This window comes from Olea europaea, chromosome 3 (genome assembly GCF_002742605.1).
Source record: "Olea europaea var. sylvestris chromosome 3, O_europaea_v1, whole genome shotgun sequence".
Classification (NCBI taxonomy): Eukaryota; Viridiplantae; Streptophyta; class Magnoliopsida; order Lamiales; family Oleaceae; genus Olea; species Olea europaea.
The window spans coordinates 20,877,323-20,893,690 of NC_036239.1; the positions used below are offsets into that span (position 1 = coordinate 20,877,323).

Here is a 16,368-nt window from a genome sequence, read left to right on the forward strand (position 1 = left end):
GGTGGCTGCTGAATGGAAGGTAATGGCTTTGTATTTCCCGTCCTCAGTTCTTCGAAGTGCCTCTTCGGGTGTATGGCGGGTTGGTCTCCAAAAATCTTGCACATGTTTCAACTTCAAGAGACTCTGACTGGACTGATTGGGATTGTGCAATACATGCCTCATAGGTATCAGATGGAACGTGTAGTAAGAATGTTCTTGTACTGCTTGTCAATAATGTCAACTTGCTAACAGCTGTCAGAAATAATGTCAACTTGATAATAGCTGTCAAATTCTGCTGGTAGTTTCATTGCCTTGGATACATTGAATGATATATGCTCCTCTTCCAATTTTAAAATCAACTGACCCCTTTGAACATCAATTAACGCTCTCCCTGTTGCCAGAAATGGTCTGCCAAGTATCAATGGGACATCTTTGTCCTCTTCCATGTCCAGGATAAGAAAATCCGCTGGAAATATGAACTTCTCAACCTTGATAAGCACATCTTCAATTATTCCTCTGGGATGTGTCAATGACCTGTCAGCCAGCTGAAGTGTCACAGTGGATGCTTTAGCTTCTCCCAAACCGAGTTTCCTGAAAACAGACAAAGGCATTAAATTAATACTTGCACCGAGGTCATATAATGCTTTATCGAAATATAATTCACCGATTTCGCAAGGAACGGTAAAACTCCATGGATCTTTTAGTTTTGGTGGAAGCTTATTCTGGATTCTGGCACTACATTCCTCCGTAAGCATAACTGTCTCATGGTCTTCCAGCTTGTATTTATTTGATATGATATCCTTCAGAAATTTCACGTAGCTAGGCATCTGGAACAGTACATCAGCTAGTGGGATGTTGATATGGAGCTTTTTGAAGACTTCTAGAAATTTTTTGTATTGTTGCTCCACTTTTTGCTTCTTCAAACGCTGTAGGAAGGGAATCGGAGGCTCGTAGGGGTTGACTGTGACTTTGGCCTTATCCTGTGAGTCTTCTGAATTTTCCTTTGAACTTGATTCCTTTACAACAGTCTCTTCTTCAGTGGGGGAAGATGTTTCTCCAATCACACCCGGTCTCTTGACATGGATTTCAGGAAATTACACTCTATTTCGAGTTGTAATGGCCTTGGCTTGCTCTTTAGGATTGATTTCTGTATTACTTGGTAAGTTACCTGGCGTTTTGCCAGTCAATGTGATGGCTAGCTACCCCATCCGAGTTTCTAAATTTTTTATGGCTGCATTTTGATTTTGAAGTGTAGCTTCAGCCTTCTCCATGAATTTTCCTATCATATCTTCCAATTGAGGTCTCTTCTCTTGTTGTTGAAATTGCCCCTGTGGCTTATTCTGATTCTGGTTGCTCCAAGAGAAGTTGGGATGCTTCTTCCAGCTGGGATTGAAAGTCTATCCATATTTATTGTGTTGCTAGTGTTGTCCCCACTGTGCGTAATCTGCTTGCTCAATTCCTTGCATGAGTATTGGACAATCTGATGTTTTGTGCTCGGCTCCACATTCCTCACAATTGCTCCTCTTAGCTTGTGATGCTTGTGATATGCTTTCCACCTTGTGATACGGAGAGTCAACTTTTGCAGATATTGCTGAATAAACGTCCACCTCATAGACTCCTGGAGTTTTCTTTGGGATAGCCCTCTCAGAAGACCCCATGGCTGATGTGGTAGCCATTCGCTCAAATAATTCCAATGCCCCATCAACTGTTCGTGTGGATATTGAGCCATCTGATGCTGAATCCACCATGCTCTTATGGTATGGAAGTAATCCTGTGTAGAAGAATCGAATCTGGGTCTTTTTATTGAACCCATGCTGAGGGCATTTTCGGAGAATGTTTTTAAATCTGTTCCAGGCTTCATCAAATGATTCATTCTCTCCTTGATTGAATACTGATTTATTATGCCTCAGCTTTGCTATCTTGGTTGGGGAGAAGAACTTTGTGCAGAATTTGTGTGCCAGCTCATTCCATGTAGTGATACTTGCAACCAGGAGTGAATCCAACCATTCAAGTGCTCTGTCTCGTAACGTATGTGGGAAAAACCTTAACCTGATAGCGTCATCCGAAATCCCTTGGTATCTGAAATATTGACACATATCTAGAAATCGAGATACGTGTGTGTGTGGATTCTCCTCGGCTTTGCCATAGAATTGGTGTCCATTTTGAAACCGCTGTATTACATTGGTCTTCAATTGAAAGTTTGGCTGTCCAAACGGTGGATATACAATGCTGGATTGGCTTTGAATCACTTGAGGAGTCAAGAAGTCCCCCAGAATTTCATTTCCTTCATCCACTGCCTCTCATTCGTTAGCTTGAATAATAGGATTGTTTAATTCGTTGGCCATTTGTACTTATGCTTCGCGGTGATCTCTTTGTCGTCGATGAAAGGTGCACTCAATTTCAGGATCAGCTGAAATCAATTCTCCTCCAGGTAATCGTGACATGCAAATCTGAGAATTAAAACCAATACGAGCACTGAGATTCAAACAATTTAAATAACTAAAACACAAATAAAAGATAATAACCCTAAATAAAAATAAAAAAAATTATGCTAGCAAAATAAAAATTGAGTTCGAATTAGTGCCTCGAGAAATAAAATTAAACTAAACTCAATCTCCGGCAACGGCGCCAAAAACTTATTCGCGAAATTATTTCTTTCGATTTTAATCCACCGCAAGTGTACGGTTTGTTAACAAGTAATAAAGTGGATTCAATGAGTCTGAATATCTTTCCACGGAGATTGATTAGTTCAAATTTTATCTACCTTAGCCTTAACCGAAACTAAATTACCAAAATGAATGTAGACCTAATTGAACTTCAATTATATAAATTTTTTTTATGATTAAATTGAAATTAATAAGCAAAACAATAAATTAAACTCAAGAATGAAATTTAAAAGTTGAGAACGCACTTGTTATAATTATTAGGAATGAAATACGCTAGGATCACAAATTCCCATGCAATTATCACTTTAAACCCTAGTTTCACAATATGACAACACATTTCAATTTTAACGAATCAATGGTCCTAAGTCTATCAAATACTCTCTCTCGAGATGTATCAAACATATCTCTACATACCATCGGTCTATATTTCTATGACAAGAGCATATGTAAAAATGCATGCGATTTTATGAACATTTAAAGATTCACGTAGAGCATAGCGGTATATTTCTATCCACTATCGGACCCTACGATGATTTATATTATGTCAAATCTATTTCAATTCTCTCGAATGCAAGAATAAATCACTTAAATTCACACAATTACGAGCCCTTAATTGCGGAAACATTAATTGCATATAAATCATTCAACATAATAAAAATTGTGTCTTAACATCAAATTGCAAAACTAGAATATTAAAATTCAAATCACATGGTTCATCGATCTTCTAGCATAATAAAAATCTAGCCTAGCATGCTTAAAATAACAAAATACATCAAAGTTTGTATATAAGACATCACCGGGTTATAAAACTTGAATAAATCTTGAAGTTCTTCGTGCCAATCTTTGTTCTTGCGCTCAAATCCTCTCCAAAAGTTGTTTTTCGGCCTCCAATTACGTTCTAGGCGTCTCTAGAATGTTTTTGATAATTATATCTCGTGAAAAATTAGGTTACCATAGGTATTTCAATCGTATAAGGAAAGAAAGAAATTTGCGCTGAAATTGTACCATGCGACTGCATGGTTTTAATTCGTGCGACTGCATGGTTATCCTCTTTTTTCAGTTGAATTCCCTGCTTCACTTTGTGGGCCGTACGACGTTTCTACCATGCGATCGCATGGTAGAATTACTCTTTTATTTCCTACAATTTGGTCCATTTACTTTAATCTTCCACTTCTTTGCATCTTTTCTTCATTCTTCACATTCCATCATCCCAAAATGTCATCAATTTGTATTTGGCAAACTCAATTTCTTGATTTGTTCATCGGGTCAACTTTTGGGTAATTGCACCTCGGTCCTTGAACTTTCACTTTGTATCATTTTAGTCCTTTTTCGCGTCTTTTCTCATGTATTTCACCATGTTCATCAGTGTTACCTACAATTCACAAATGTAATAAAATTAAGTCACAATCCAATCATTTTATTCTTAATTAAGTCATGTTTGTAACCTAAATAAGTGTGCAAAAATATACTTATCACGTTCTATCAACTTTTATCTTTAGCTAAATAAAACAGGTGTATGTATATCAATTGATTTATGACCTAAATTACTTCATAGGGGGAACCCTTGGATTTTTATAGCACTGAATACTCTTCTCACAAATATTTGTATTACTCAAGTCGACATTCTTGCAAGTTGGTCATAATGTTTCCTTGGATGTAGCTAGTAGAGCCATCACGAATAGCATTCAGTTATGGCGGAGAAGAGCAAGCAAAAGCCGTTAAAGTAATGGGTGAGGCCTTGGAAATTCTCGAAGGCGAAATAAGAGGGAAAAAGTTCTTTGGAGGGGAAACTGTGGGATATCTTGATATTGTGGTTGGTTGGATAGGTTATTGGCTTCAATTCACTCAACAAGTGGGTAATTATAAGGTAATGGATTCAACAAAGTACCCAGAGATTAATTTGTGGATTAGCAGATTCTTGCAAGTACCCATAATTAAGGAAAATCTTCCCCCTTACAGTGAAATGTTAAGAATGTATAAGATGTACAAACAGATGTCCCTTGATTTGGCAAATGTTATAGAATAGGAGTGATTCTTGCAATGTTGTACTTCTTTCATGTTTCACCTTTGATAGATGTATTCAAACACATTTCTTACGAATTGTATGTGACCAAGTCGTATTGTGATGGGAAGCATGAAGGGGACACCGAGATATAGAACTGATTTCTTTTAGTCTCCAGCTTCTTGTCTTGTCCGAATATCCCCATTTAGAGGTGTCAAAATGGACGGGTCGCCAATAGCCTTAACCGGCATGGCCCATCATGGTCAGCAATTCGGGCCAGCACATTAACAGCTTGTTTGGGAGTGATTTTTTTATCCAAAAAATTGATTTTTTGACTGTTATTTCACTATTACAACAACCATATTTGACTTTTTCTCTCACAGGTGGACCCCACTTTTCTCCTAACGATCAAAAAATCAATTCTCAAAATCACTCTCAAACGGGCTCTAAATTTTCACTAGGCCTGGACTGCCTAAATGAGAAATGAGTTGAACCATAAATATTATTATTTTTAATTAAATTACAAAAATGGAAGAATTAATTCTGCCTTGGGAATCTATGAATTTATTTTTTAATTAATTTTTAAAAATATTAAATAGGCACACAATTAACCCCGAGCCCAAATTTAGAGTCCAGACCGACCCAACAATTAAGGATGACAGCCCGGGACCAACCCACTTCAGGCCTTGGTTTTTCCCGAGCTGGCCTAGCAGTTTAGAGCCTACCCGTCTTGACACCTCTATCCCCCTTCTTCAAGGGGGCTTTAGGTTGGTCCATGCAACTAAATGTGGTGGATTACACATTTAATGAAATATTTTAGTATTTGTATAAATATAATTCTGCTTTTGAAATCAATTAAAAAAAAATAAAAAATAAAATAAAAAATTAATTAAATAAAAGCAAGAAAGGGATTCTCTGTCTATTGGGTTGGTGAGTAATTCATTCTTTAAATGGTCTCAAAAATGTCGATACAATTTACTCAGTCTTGTATTCTTTCTCGAAAAGCTTTTCATAAGTAAAAAGCAAGAAAATATTTATAATTACGTTATCTTCATAACTGCTAATGTATAAGTTGATCCTGTTGAAAGAATGTATAATTGCATTGTCTCTGACTCTCTATTTTTATTTTTATATCCTTATAATATTTTCTCTTAATTCGCCACCCGACCTTGACCCCACCCTTAAAAGTAGTTTCTAACACATTCGACGTAAAAGACTGACTTCAACAAGAGTGGTTCAGCAACCCCGAGCCCAAATTTAGAGTCCGGACCGACCCAACAATTAAGGATGATAGCCCAGGACCAACCCACTTCAGGCCTTGGTTTTTCCCGAGCTGGACTAGCAGTTTAGAGCCTACCCGTCTTGACACCTCTATCCCCCTTCTTCAAGGGGGCTTTAGGTTGGTCCATGCAACTAAATGTGGTGGATTACACATTTAATGAAATATTTTAGTATTTGTATAAATATAATTCTGCTTTTGAAATCAATTAAAAAAAAATAAAAAATAAAATAAAAAATTAATTAAATAAAAGCAAGAAAGGGATTCTCTGTCTATTGGGTTGGTGAGTAATTCATTGTTTAAATAGTCTCAAAAATGTCGATACAATTTACTCAGTCTTGTATTCTTTCTCGAAAAGCTTTTCATAAGTAAAAAGCAAGAAAATATTTATAATTACGTTATCTTCATAACTGCTAATGTATAAGTTGATCCTGTTGAAAGAATGTATAATTGCATTGTCTCTGACTCTCTATTTTTATTTTTATATCCTTATAATATTTTCTCTTAATTCGCCACCCGACCTTGACCCCACCCTTAAAAGTAGTTTCTAACACATTCGACGTAAAAGACTGACTTCAACAGGAGTGGTTCACCTGCCCATATAACTAAGTTATGACATTTAAATATAGAGTTTTCTTTATTATGCATATCAGCACCTTCATCAGACGTGGTGCAATTCATGACCTAAATTAGGAATTTCAAGTCTAGTTAGGTATAACTTACAAAAACACAAAATGTGGAAGACTATTGCTACTTCTTTGAAGAAGGGATTTTCTATTTAAGATAGAATTATTCTTGTTGTACCCGTTAGTTGACATAGTCCCTGACAGAAGGAGGTGGAATTGTTGATTAAAATACACAAATTAATTCTTGTACAAACAAGTTGGCAACCACTAAATAATTAAAAATTATTTATTTTGAATCCAAACAACTGGGCCGCCTTTACCTTTCCCTACCCGACCCAAACAACTGGGCCTCCTTTACCTTTCCCTACCCGACCCTATACCCACGAAACAAGATGAGAAACCTTCGAACTTGCATATCAGACAAGGCGTGAACTGGGGGACGTCTCTTAGGCATGAACTTGCATACCCTCTTCGAGCGAAATACGGGCCATCTTCTCCAAATTTCACCATTTGCAGTGCCAAAAAATTTCAGACAGATATTGGAAGGAGTTATTCGAAAATGGCAGACAAAGGTAATGGGTATTTTCTGATTTTCAAATTTCTATAATGTCAGCTAGAATGGTGGATTTTATTCTTGAGTTAATCACAAACTTGCATTTATAGTTGTTGAATCTCATAATGTAATGTGAGGAAAACATTGTTTCGATTCAATGTTGTGGAAAATTTACAGATTGTGGTAATGAATATTTTTTCATATTGTGGAAAATAAAATGTGCCGGAAATGGTTCTTGTTAGGGAATGAAAAACTTGTGTTAATAGTCATTGTTTGTTGTGAAAATTAATTTTTGGTCCAATGTTGGTTGACATTATTTTTAGAGAGAAAGTTACCGTTCGGTTAAATAATTTTCATGACGAAATTTATATGTATTGTGGAAAAATCATTATTGCAACTGATTTTACGTTTACGTTGCAGGGAAAGATATGTTGGAGAATTTGGATGACATTGTTTTGGTAGAATCCGAGTCTGAGAATGTCGTGGAGAAAGTGAACTTATTGGGTGATGAAATTGTAGCAAGAGATGATGTGCCTTTGCGAGTGCCTGAGGTCGGAATGAAGTTCAATGATGAAAATGAATTGTTTGACTACTACAAAAAATTTGCTTACGCCGAAGGTTTTCCAGTTAGGAAAAAAAATTCCAAAAAGGACAACGATGATGTTCTGAGATATGTCACAATGACTTGTAGTCGTGAAGGAAAAAGAAGTAGTACTACAATTGGTTCTTTGAAATCGCAACCAACCATTCAGACAGGTTGTAAGGCGAGGTTGATTGCATCTATGGACAGTCGCGGAATATGGAGAATAAACACAGTAAATTTGGAACATAATCATAAAACAAGTCCATCCAAGTCAAGACTATATCGATGTAATCGAAAGTTGAGCGCTCATGTTAAACGGCGGCTACAAGTTAATGATATAGCAGGAATTTTATTACATAAAAGTTTCAACTCTGCAGTAGTCGAAGCAGGTGGATACGAAAATATGACGTACATGGAAAAGGATCGTCGAAACTATGTTGAGCAAGTTCGGCGTCTGAGACTTGGAGAAGGGGATGCTGCAGCAATACAATCATACTTTTCGAAAATGCAAGCTAGTTTTGCCAGGTTTTACTTCTGTATAGATCTGGACGAAGATTCGAGGCTGAAGAGTGTGTTTTGGGCAGATAATAGAAGTAGGCAGGTGTATAAAGAGTTTGGTGATGTCGTCACATTCGATACCACATACCTCACCAATAAGTATGACATGCCGTTTGCTCCTTTTGTTGGAATTAATCATCACGGACAATCTACTCTGCTTGGATGTGGGCTAGTCTCGAATGAGGATACAGATACATTCGTCTGGCTGTTTAGGACATGGCTGCAATGTATGCATGAAAAAGCTCCCCAGGGTATAATTACTGATCAAGACAAGGCAATGCAGAATGCAATTGCAATTGTGTTCCCCGATACGAAACATAGATGGTGTTTGTGGCATATATTGAAAAAGTTACCGGAGAAGTTTGGATATCACGTGGACAAGGGTTCAGTATTTCATGCTATACACAGTTTGGTTTACGATTCACAATTTGTCGAAGAATCTGAAGATGGATGGAGGGTAATGATTGATACATATGATTTGCATGATAATGCATGGTTGTCGGGAGTGTATGATAACAGATGCCGATGGGTTCCGTGTTACTTCAAAACCAGCTTCTGGGCAGGAATGTCCACAACTCAACGCAGTGAGTGTATGAACGCGTTCTTTGATGGCTATGTGCATTCAAAGACTTCGTTAAAGCAATTTGTCGAACAATATGAACGGGCTTTGAAGAATAAAGTTGAGAAGGAGATTCAAGCTGATTTCAAGTCTTTCTCACAAATGGTGCCATGTGCTACGAGGTATGAAATGGAGAAGCAATTTCAAGCTGTATACACCATTGCAAAGTTTAGAGAAGTTCAAGAAGAATTCACCGGGAAGCTTTATTGTGACTTGATCTCGACTTCGGAGGGAAGTTCGGGGACAACATATGAGGTATGCGAGGAACAAATAAATGATGAGCAATCGCACGGAAAAACGTTCTTCGTCTCTTTTCAGCGAGAAGATTGCCAAATTGTTTGCAGTTGCCACCTATTTGAATTTCGAGGAATAATATGCAGGCACATGATTGTAGTATTGATTCGTAATGGCATCAAACATGTACCAGATAGGTATATACTACGGAGATGGCGGCGAGATGTAAGTAGATCCCACACAAGGGTTGCAATTCATTAGGATGAGTTGACTAGTACCCCGGGGCAGTTAAGGTATATGACAAACTGTGTCAGTCTTTTGCTACGTTGGCGGACTTGGTCGCAGATGATGAAAGCAAAGCTGCAAGTATACAAAAATGGATCGAACATGAATGCCAAATGGTAACGACAACGAAGTCCAATGTTGTTAGTAATGTCATGTCTCCACATATTACACCGCTAGCATCGCAATGTGGGCCATCACAAGAAACTATGAATAGTGGAGTACGTGATCCTAAGTGTGTAAAGAGAAACGGTGCACCGAAGAAACTTCGCAAGAAGAGCCCGTTGGAACCTAGTTCAAACAAAGCAAAGGTTAATACACTAATATTACCAATTACTTATGTGTTGTTTACTTAATATAAAGACCTTGTTGTGATGTCATGCAGGGGAGTTCGAGTACCTCCAAAGGAAATAGGCCAAAGGCACGACCAAGTAATGTTGGCGTTGACGCACATATCGTTCAAGTACCTCAACGGTCACAACATTGCATGACTACACCGTTCATGTATTCACAACTCCTAATGGTAAGTATATGTATATTATTAGATTAATATGGACAACAAATGACTTAAATAATAATTTTTGCAGGGTGATAGCCAAAGTCTTCCATTCACACAACAAAGTTGTATACTTTCGTCCGGCAATCATGTTCACTTCCATGGTCCAGGTAAATATATAGTTAAACATTCTACCTACGAGAGTGCATCATCTATTTAATTTCTTCTTTGGGTATTACTTATCGGATTGCATAGATTTTCAGGAAATGCCATACTTGTACCCACGCTTACCGGACCGAGATGGAGAAAACTCATGATTTCTTGGGAAAGAGGCACCATCTAGATAAGTTTTTCCATGCCAAGTTGTCCATGTGAAGCTGTTGCATTAAACTGGTTTTCAACATATACTATCTTCATACAAGTTTCAACATATGCAGGAAGAGAAAGAGGGTGGGGTGGGGTGGGGTTATTTACAAATATATAAATTACTATGCACACAAGCTGCCCACAGTTCATGTTCATCAGAAAGCAAGCTGTATTTGTTGGTCTTTATGTCAGTTGATGAACTTGAGATCCACTAGTAGTTAAAATATGTCATCATAATTTCTTCTGTGTTTGGAAACTTTGTTAAAGAATTTCTTCTGTATTTCATCATAATTTCTTCAAGGCACTAGTTTTCAAAATTTTCCAATGCTCTTATTGATGATGGTTTTAAGCAATCAAAATTAGACTATTCATTGTTTACCAAAGGTTTTGGTAGCATCTTTATTGCTCCATTAGTCTATGTAGAAGACATTCTCATCACTGGGTTTAATCAGCATGAGATTACCCACTAAAAATCTTACTGCACAATTAGTTTAAGCTAAAAGATCTTGGCTTGTTGAATTATTTTCTCAGGCTAGAAATAGCAAGGTCACAAAAGGGGATCTTCATTTCACAACGACAATATATCTGCGATTACTTGAGGATACCAGACTTCTAGCATGTAAACCAACTGCATTGCCTATGGATCCTAAACTGAAACTCAGTTCCTTTAAGGAAGAACTCATTGCTTATGCATCCATGTAAAAAAGACTAATTGGTCACCCTCTTTATTTCAGTTGAGAGCATTTGCAAATGTAGATTGGGGATCTCGTCTTGATGCAAGGAAATCAGTCATGGGTTATTGTGTCTTCCTTGTATACTTCTAATTTCTTGGAAAGCTAAGAAGCAAACTACACTATCAGATCTTTGGCTGAAGCTGAATATTGTGTGTTAGCTTTTACTGCCAGTGAACTAGTTTGGCTTACTCAAGTATTCCATGATTTTCAGATTTTAAATAAGGATCTGATGGAAATGACAGTAAAGGAAACTGAACAATTAGATCTCCTAGCAAGAAAGAAATGCAGTGTTACTTTCTCAAAGAGAAAATGTTGGTTGCGGTACCATTTTCTTGAGTAGCAGATAGCAATTTCACTTGAATTCATTCCACCAAAAAAGAGATTTTCCTACCAGCCTAGTAACTAGCCAATACATTGACATGTAGTCATTCATAATTCCAAACAAAGAAAAATTTGATGGATACATAGAGACTTCAAACTAGTGTAGAAAATCATGCCGACCCCTTTCCTTTCTCATCACATTCCACATTTGCCTTTCCTTTGCGTATTGTAACGGTTATCTCCACGTCTTTTTCTTGAGTTAATCGGCACATTGTTTCGAACATGCAAGAGACGTTGTTCTCTAATTCGATCGCCACATAATTATTGAAGGAGTTGCCAACGGAATTTGATTCACCGCACGTTTCACCATCTTTGACCCACTCCCAAAATCCACAATTTTTGCTACAACACTTGAACAATTTACCTTTGTTCATAGTGTTCTTCACCACTACAAAACACTTCACATATGCATCTCTACACCACGGGCACGGGACCTTGTTTTGACAATCCGCAAAGATGTGACCACGTCTTCTACATCCATGGCAGACTCCATCATTTTGTCCTGTCATTGTAAACTGCAATAAACACACTCAGTGACACATGATATGTGGCTTCAGTAAACTGCAATACACACATTCAGTACACATTTGAGCGACACATTCTTGCAGTACACATTCAGGCATGTATGTCATACAATGAATCTCACTCAGGCTTCATCAAACTGCAGTGCACACATTTCAGTTACACATTCTTGCAGTGATGTAATGCATTTCTTACAGTATACATTCAGGCATGTATGTGATACAATGAATTTCACTCAGTGACACATGAAATGTGGCTTCATCAAACTGCAATACACACATTCAGTGACACATTCTTGCAGTGATACAATGCAATTCTTGCAATACACATTCAGGCATGTGATACAATGAATCTCAGAATCTTGCAGTGCCCAGAGTCTCAGAACCCAAATTTCATTTTTCGAATGCAATTTTCATAAGTTCTTGTGATACAAAGAAACTCAGAATATAAGTCAACTTCAGCTCCTTCTTGCAGTGACCAGGCGTGTATGTGATATAAAGAATCTCATATTTTCGGTTCTTACTGAAAATTCAAAAAATACACAAATTTTATATGCTGATTTCGATATAACCATGTAAACTACAAGTAAAGTGGCTTCGACATACCCACGTAAACACATATCAGAAGCACCTAATTTACCTGCCGATTTCACCGGAGAAGATTGTTGTTGCAACTTCGAAGGTCGAACAAAATTATCGAGATAAATCGGACAACTGTAACTTCTTGGACTCCGTCTGCAGCGGCATTGAGTTCTACACTAGAGGAGGAGAAGGATGAAGATGGGACAGAGAGAAGAGATGGAGCTTCGACCGCCTTCGATTCACCTTCCAATCGCATCTCTACGTTTCGTCTGAGAATTGGGGAAATACAATGGGTTGGGCCGGGGCGTGATTTTATGCTGGGTCTTCAAATATCATTTCATTTGGTTTCGTTTATTTTAGTCTTTTTTTTTCCACCTCACTCTGTCAACCGGTTCTATACGAGTAGCAAAACCGTTTAAGATATTACCAAAACATAAATCCAATTCAAGAAATCGACAAAATGTTCACGACATTAATGATTAAATTACATAAATTTCTATGCTCCAAATCAACGATATGATCACTTCTGGCTTTTTAGCCATTTAAATTTTGTATATATCTTGTAAGATATACAAACTTATTTATTAAGAGAACAATTCAAGTCGACTCAACTCACATGGACAATCCAAATCATTTCCCACAGAATTCACCTAGTTGTTATTTTGTTGCTTTTTTTTTTATAAAAGTTAATGAAATATGTGATTGAAAAAATGTATGATTAATATTAAATGTTGATTTGGACTTACATGTTTGCTCAAATTTTTAAATGAATCAAACGTAAAAATAAATAAATAAATAAATAAATAAATAAATAAATAAATTACCAATCCGAAGATGGGACTTACAATAAATAAATAAAGAACTACACTTCATGTGCCCTAAGGCCCCTAGCCATATTCCTACTCATCATTCATCGAGATTTGTTTTCACTCTCGGATTCACTGTAGGAAGGAGGTCTTGTAAATTTATTACTGAACCCTAAATTCGAAAGTCTACAAACTTGTCAATTTCACAAATTTACCCAAAAATGTCCCCGAATATTCCCTTGTCCTAGGGTAGAAAGGTGGTGCCTCTGCTCTGACATCTCTTGTAATTGTCACCTTCAAGGTAGAGTATATTACCATACTTTTCATCTCTAATCTCATATTATTCAAATCGTTTTCAACTAATTATTGGATTAATTTTTTTTCTCACAATCAAACTCGAACCAACTTGCTTCATCAATACCACAGCATACATATCCCAGAAATCCAAATATTCATTTCAAAAAATGCCTACAAATGGAGGTACTTCTTTAAAGAATTCGACATATTTCAAACCCGACCCAATTAAGTGTTGTACACTTACAGCCCCCTCACTGTAGAGGGGGCCCCGCCTATTTTTTTAATCGGCACCCCCCCCCCCCCGGGGGGGGGGGGGGGGGGGGTTGTGAGGCATTTGTACATAAATACTTCTAATGTCTTGCTTATATATGTACAATATCAATCAAAGTTCCCAGTTCCCTTTAAAACTCTAATCCCATTCTGCAACATGAAAATGGTTGCTTCCACCTCAATTTTTATGTTCATTTTCTTGGTATATAGCAACTTGTAAGATTACAATTTCCAGTCCATTTTGTCCTCTGCCAGAATGTCCAGAGCACGCAATTCCATTATACAACGAAGAAATAGACATGATGCAGTTTGCTCTGAATTTGGAGCATTTGGAATCAGACTTTTTCCTGCATTCTGCCCTTGGATATGGCCTTGATGAGGTCGCACCATATTTAGTAATGGAAGGCCCTCCGCCAACTGGGGCTCAAAAGGCCCATCTTGATTTTCTTGCAGAGAATGTTATCACTGAATTCGGTTTTCAAGAAGTTGGCCACCTCAGGTCCATTTTTCTATTTTCATTTTTTATTTGGTTAAAACTAGGGCTGGACATTTTATCCGCCAAACCTTGGAATCGGCTCGTTTCGTGGTTGGCAGTCGGTTTTTGTGTCTAGTAGTTTAATTATTTTTCCCATAAAATTCAAGTGTATTTTACCATTGAAACCGACCCGAACCGGCTCGATTCAATTTGGATTAGTTTTTAACTAATGTTGAGTCCATTTCAAGTAGGGATGTCACCCAACCTGAAATGCGGTTTGGTGGTTAGATTGGGTCCATACCCAATCCATTTCAATTGGTCCCCACCTTGATTAAACCGACATAATTTAGATTCAGTTGGGTTTGATTTGGACGCCTATGAGTTCACTAATAACAATAAGACCTTAGGAAGAAGACGTGAAACCAGCTCAGGTCAATCTCTCTACTTAAACTTTTAGTCTCACATATTTTTGGTGATTGAAACAATTATATATTTATAAAGTTGATTTTTTATGAGTAAGTATTGAACTCGATCACTTCTTGTCATTAATTCTTTAATTATTCATTAATATCTATCCTGCAGAGAGACATTCAAATTGAAATGCTTGATCAATCTTTAGGTTACTTCTTGCAATTAATAGTTCATTGTTCAGTAAGTGATTGATAACCCTGTTCTTTTCTTTTCTTTTTTATGATAAAAATAAAAATTGTTTGTTTCGATTTTTATTTTTGTTTTGCAGGGCCATTAAATCAACAGGTTAATTATATGAATGGTCACTGAACTTTTCCCTATATTACTACTTAGTCACCGAACTTAAAAAATGTAACTCCATGGTCGCCGAACTTCGCCAAGTATTACTACTTCATAACCGAACTTTAAAATGTATCTCAATGTCACCGAACTTTGTACCGTGTTACCCATCCGTCACCTAAAATAGAAAAATCCGTTAAATCCAACAAATGGCTTCAACTTGAGTGATGGATGGATAACACGGTGCAAAGTTCGGTAACCATTGAAATACATTTTAAAATTTGATTATGAAGTAGTAACATTTTTAAGTTCATTGACTAAGTAGTAACATAGGGCAAAGTTCAGTATCCTTTCATATAATTGACCCTTAAATCAACTGTAGGTGGATTCCCAAGGCCTCTAATGGATCGTAGTCCCAAAAACTTTGCAAAATTGTTCGATGAAGCATTTGTATATGAACTTCTGCCCCCTTTTCACCCTTATCATGACGGCCTCAGTTTCATGGTGGCTTCTTATGTAATACCATATGCGGAACTACTTGGCTACGTGGGCACAAATCCTAACATCAATGGTTGTGTTACAAAGCGAGTACGCTACCTCTCAAATTTTGTCCCTATTTGGCCTTGTTTCTTAAAACTCATTTTCAACCTCATATTTCATGGAACCCATATTTATTTAACTTTAAAATTACTCGTGTAATTAAAAGTGTACTAATTGACCCTAATTCTTATTTTCTATATCAGCTTTTGGCAGGATTTTGAAAATAATTAAAGTTCAATGAGCGTACACCGAGACTACAGTGACCATTGCGATATTGAAGCCCCAAACTTCATAGAAAATGTTTCAATGTGAAAAATTAACTATTTACTTCAGCTTAGATTGAAATTTTAATTTTAATTTCGACTAAATTTGAAATGTGGAGAAGAATCTGGACAGGATGCATACGTTAGACGATATCTTCATGAATGAGCGCAATAAAGAAGTTATGCACCCATACAATCACACGGTAGCTGAGTTCACAACCCAAGTTTCCAAGTTAAGAAACCGGTTGGCAATGTGTGGAACCAAAGACGAAGGCGCCATTGTACCACCACACAACTCAGGACGGAGAATCGGACAGTAAGGCCCTGTTCTCTTTACCGTTTTCGGGTCGTTTTCTGTTTTCGATTTTTCAAAACGGTGAAAACGTGTTCTCTTTCCCGTTTTCGAAAACGTTTTCGAAAACGAAAAAAATTTGTGAAGAAAACAGAAAACGACTTTTTTGTCGTTTTGGGCGTTTTCAGTGTAAAACTTGAAAAAATTGAAAACG

General features: G+C 37.1%; 3 protein-coding genes across 3 annotated transcripts in view; 2 read left to right on the top strand and 1 right to left on the bottom strand.

The window, feature by feature from the left end:
• Positions 1-224: 224 nt before the first annotated feature.
• On the bottom strand, positions 225-1,655 carry LOC111379777. The gene is made up of 3 exons (XM_023003220.1): positions 1,536-1,655; positions 602-779; positions 225-445 (listed from the first exon to the last, which is right to left on the bottom strand). Exons 1-3 carry the CDS (start codon positions 1,653-1,655, stop codon positions 225-227), a joined length of 519 nt encoding a protein of 172 aa, XP_022858988.1.
• Positions 1,656-7,111: 5,456 nt separating this feature from the next.
• On the top strand, positions 7,112-9,872 carry LOC111379787 (protein FAR1-RELATED SEQUENCE 5-like). Its single transcript, XM_023003230.1, has 4 exons — positions 7,112-7,124; positions 7,526-9,324; positions 9,445-9,500; positions 9,767-9,872. The coding sequence occupies exons 1-4, from the start codon at positions 7,112-7,114 to the stop codon at positions 9,870-9,872; spliced, it is 1,974 nt and encodes a 657-aa protein (XP_022858998.1).
• A 3,859-nt stretch (positions 9,873-13,731) lies between these two features.
• LOC111379798 (desiccation-related protein PCC13-62-like) overlaps positions 13,732-16,368 on the top strand; it is a 3,064-nt gene continuing 427 nt past the window's right edge. The window contains exons 1-5 of the mRNA XM_023003239.1: positions 13,732-13,747; positions 14,045-14,333; positions 15,049-15,065; positions 15,442-15,647; positions 15,985-16,178. Of these exons, the coding sequence (XP_022859007.1) occupies positions 13,732-13,747; positions 14,045-14,333; positions 15,049-15,065; positions 15,442-15,647; positions 15,985-16,178 (722 nt within the window). The remainder of the gene's footprint in view (positions 13,748-14,044; positions 14,334-15,048; positions 15,066-15,441; positions 15,648-15,984; positions 16,179-16,368) is intronic.

What these genes read in the sequence shown, in the direction of transcription:
- LOC111379777 (XM_023003220.1), bottom strand. Translation starts at nt 1,655, where the DNA reads ATGGCTACCACATCAGCCATGGGGTCTTCTGAGAGGGCTATCCCAAAG. An exon ending in TTGACTCTCCGTATCACAAG is followed by an intron (nt 780 to 1,535) that starts GTGGAAAGCATA and finishes AAATTTCTGAAG; the next exon opens with GATATCATATCAAATAAATA. An exon ending in ATTATATGACCTCGGTGCAA is followed by an intron (nt 446 to 601) that starts GTATTAATTTAA and finishes TCATATTTCCAG; the next exon opens with CGGATTTTCTTATCCTGGAC.
- LOC111379787 (XM_023003230.1), top strand. An exon ending in TACGGAGATGGCGGCGAGAT is followed by an intron (nt 9,325 to 9,444) that starts GTAAGTAGATCC and finishes ACTTGGTCGCAG; the next exon opens with ATGATGAAAGCAAAGCTGCA. An exon ending in TCGAACATGAATGCCAAATG is followed by an intron (nt 9,501 to 9,766) that starts GTAACGACAACG and finishes GATGTCATGCAG; the next exon opens with GGGAGTTCGAGTACCTCCAA.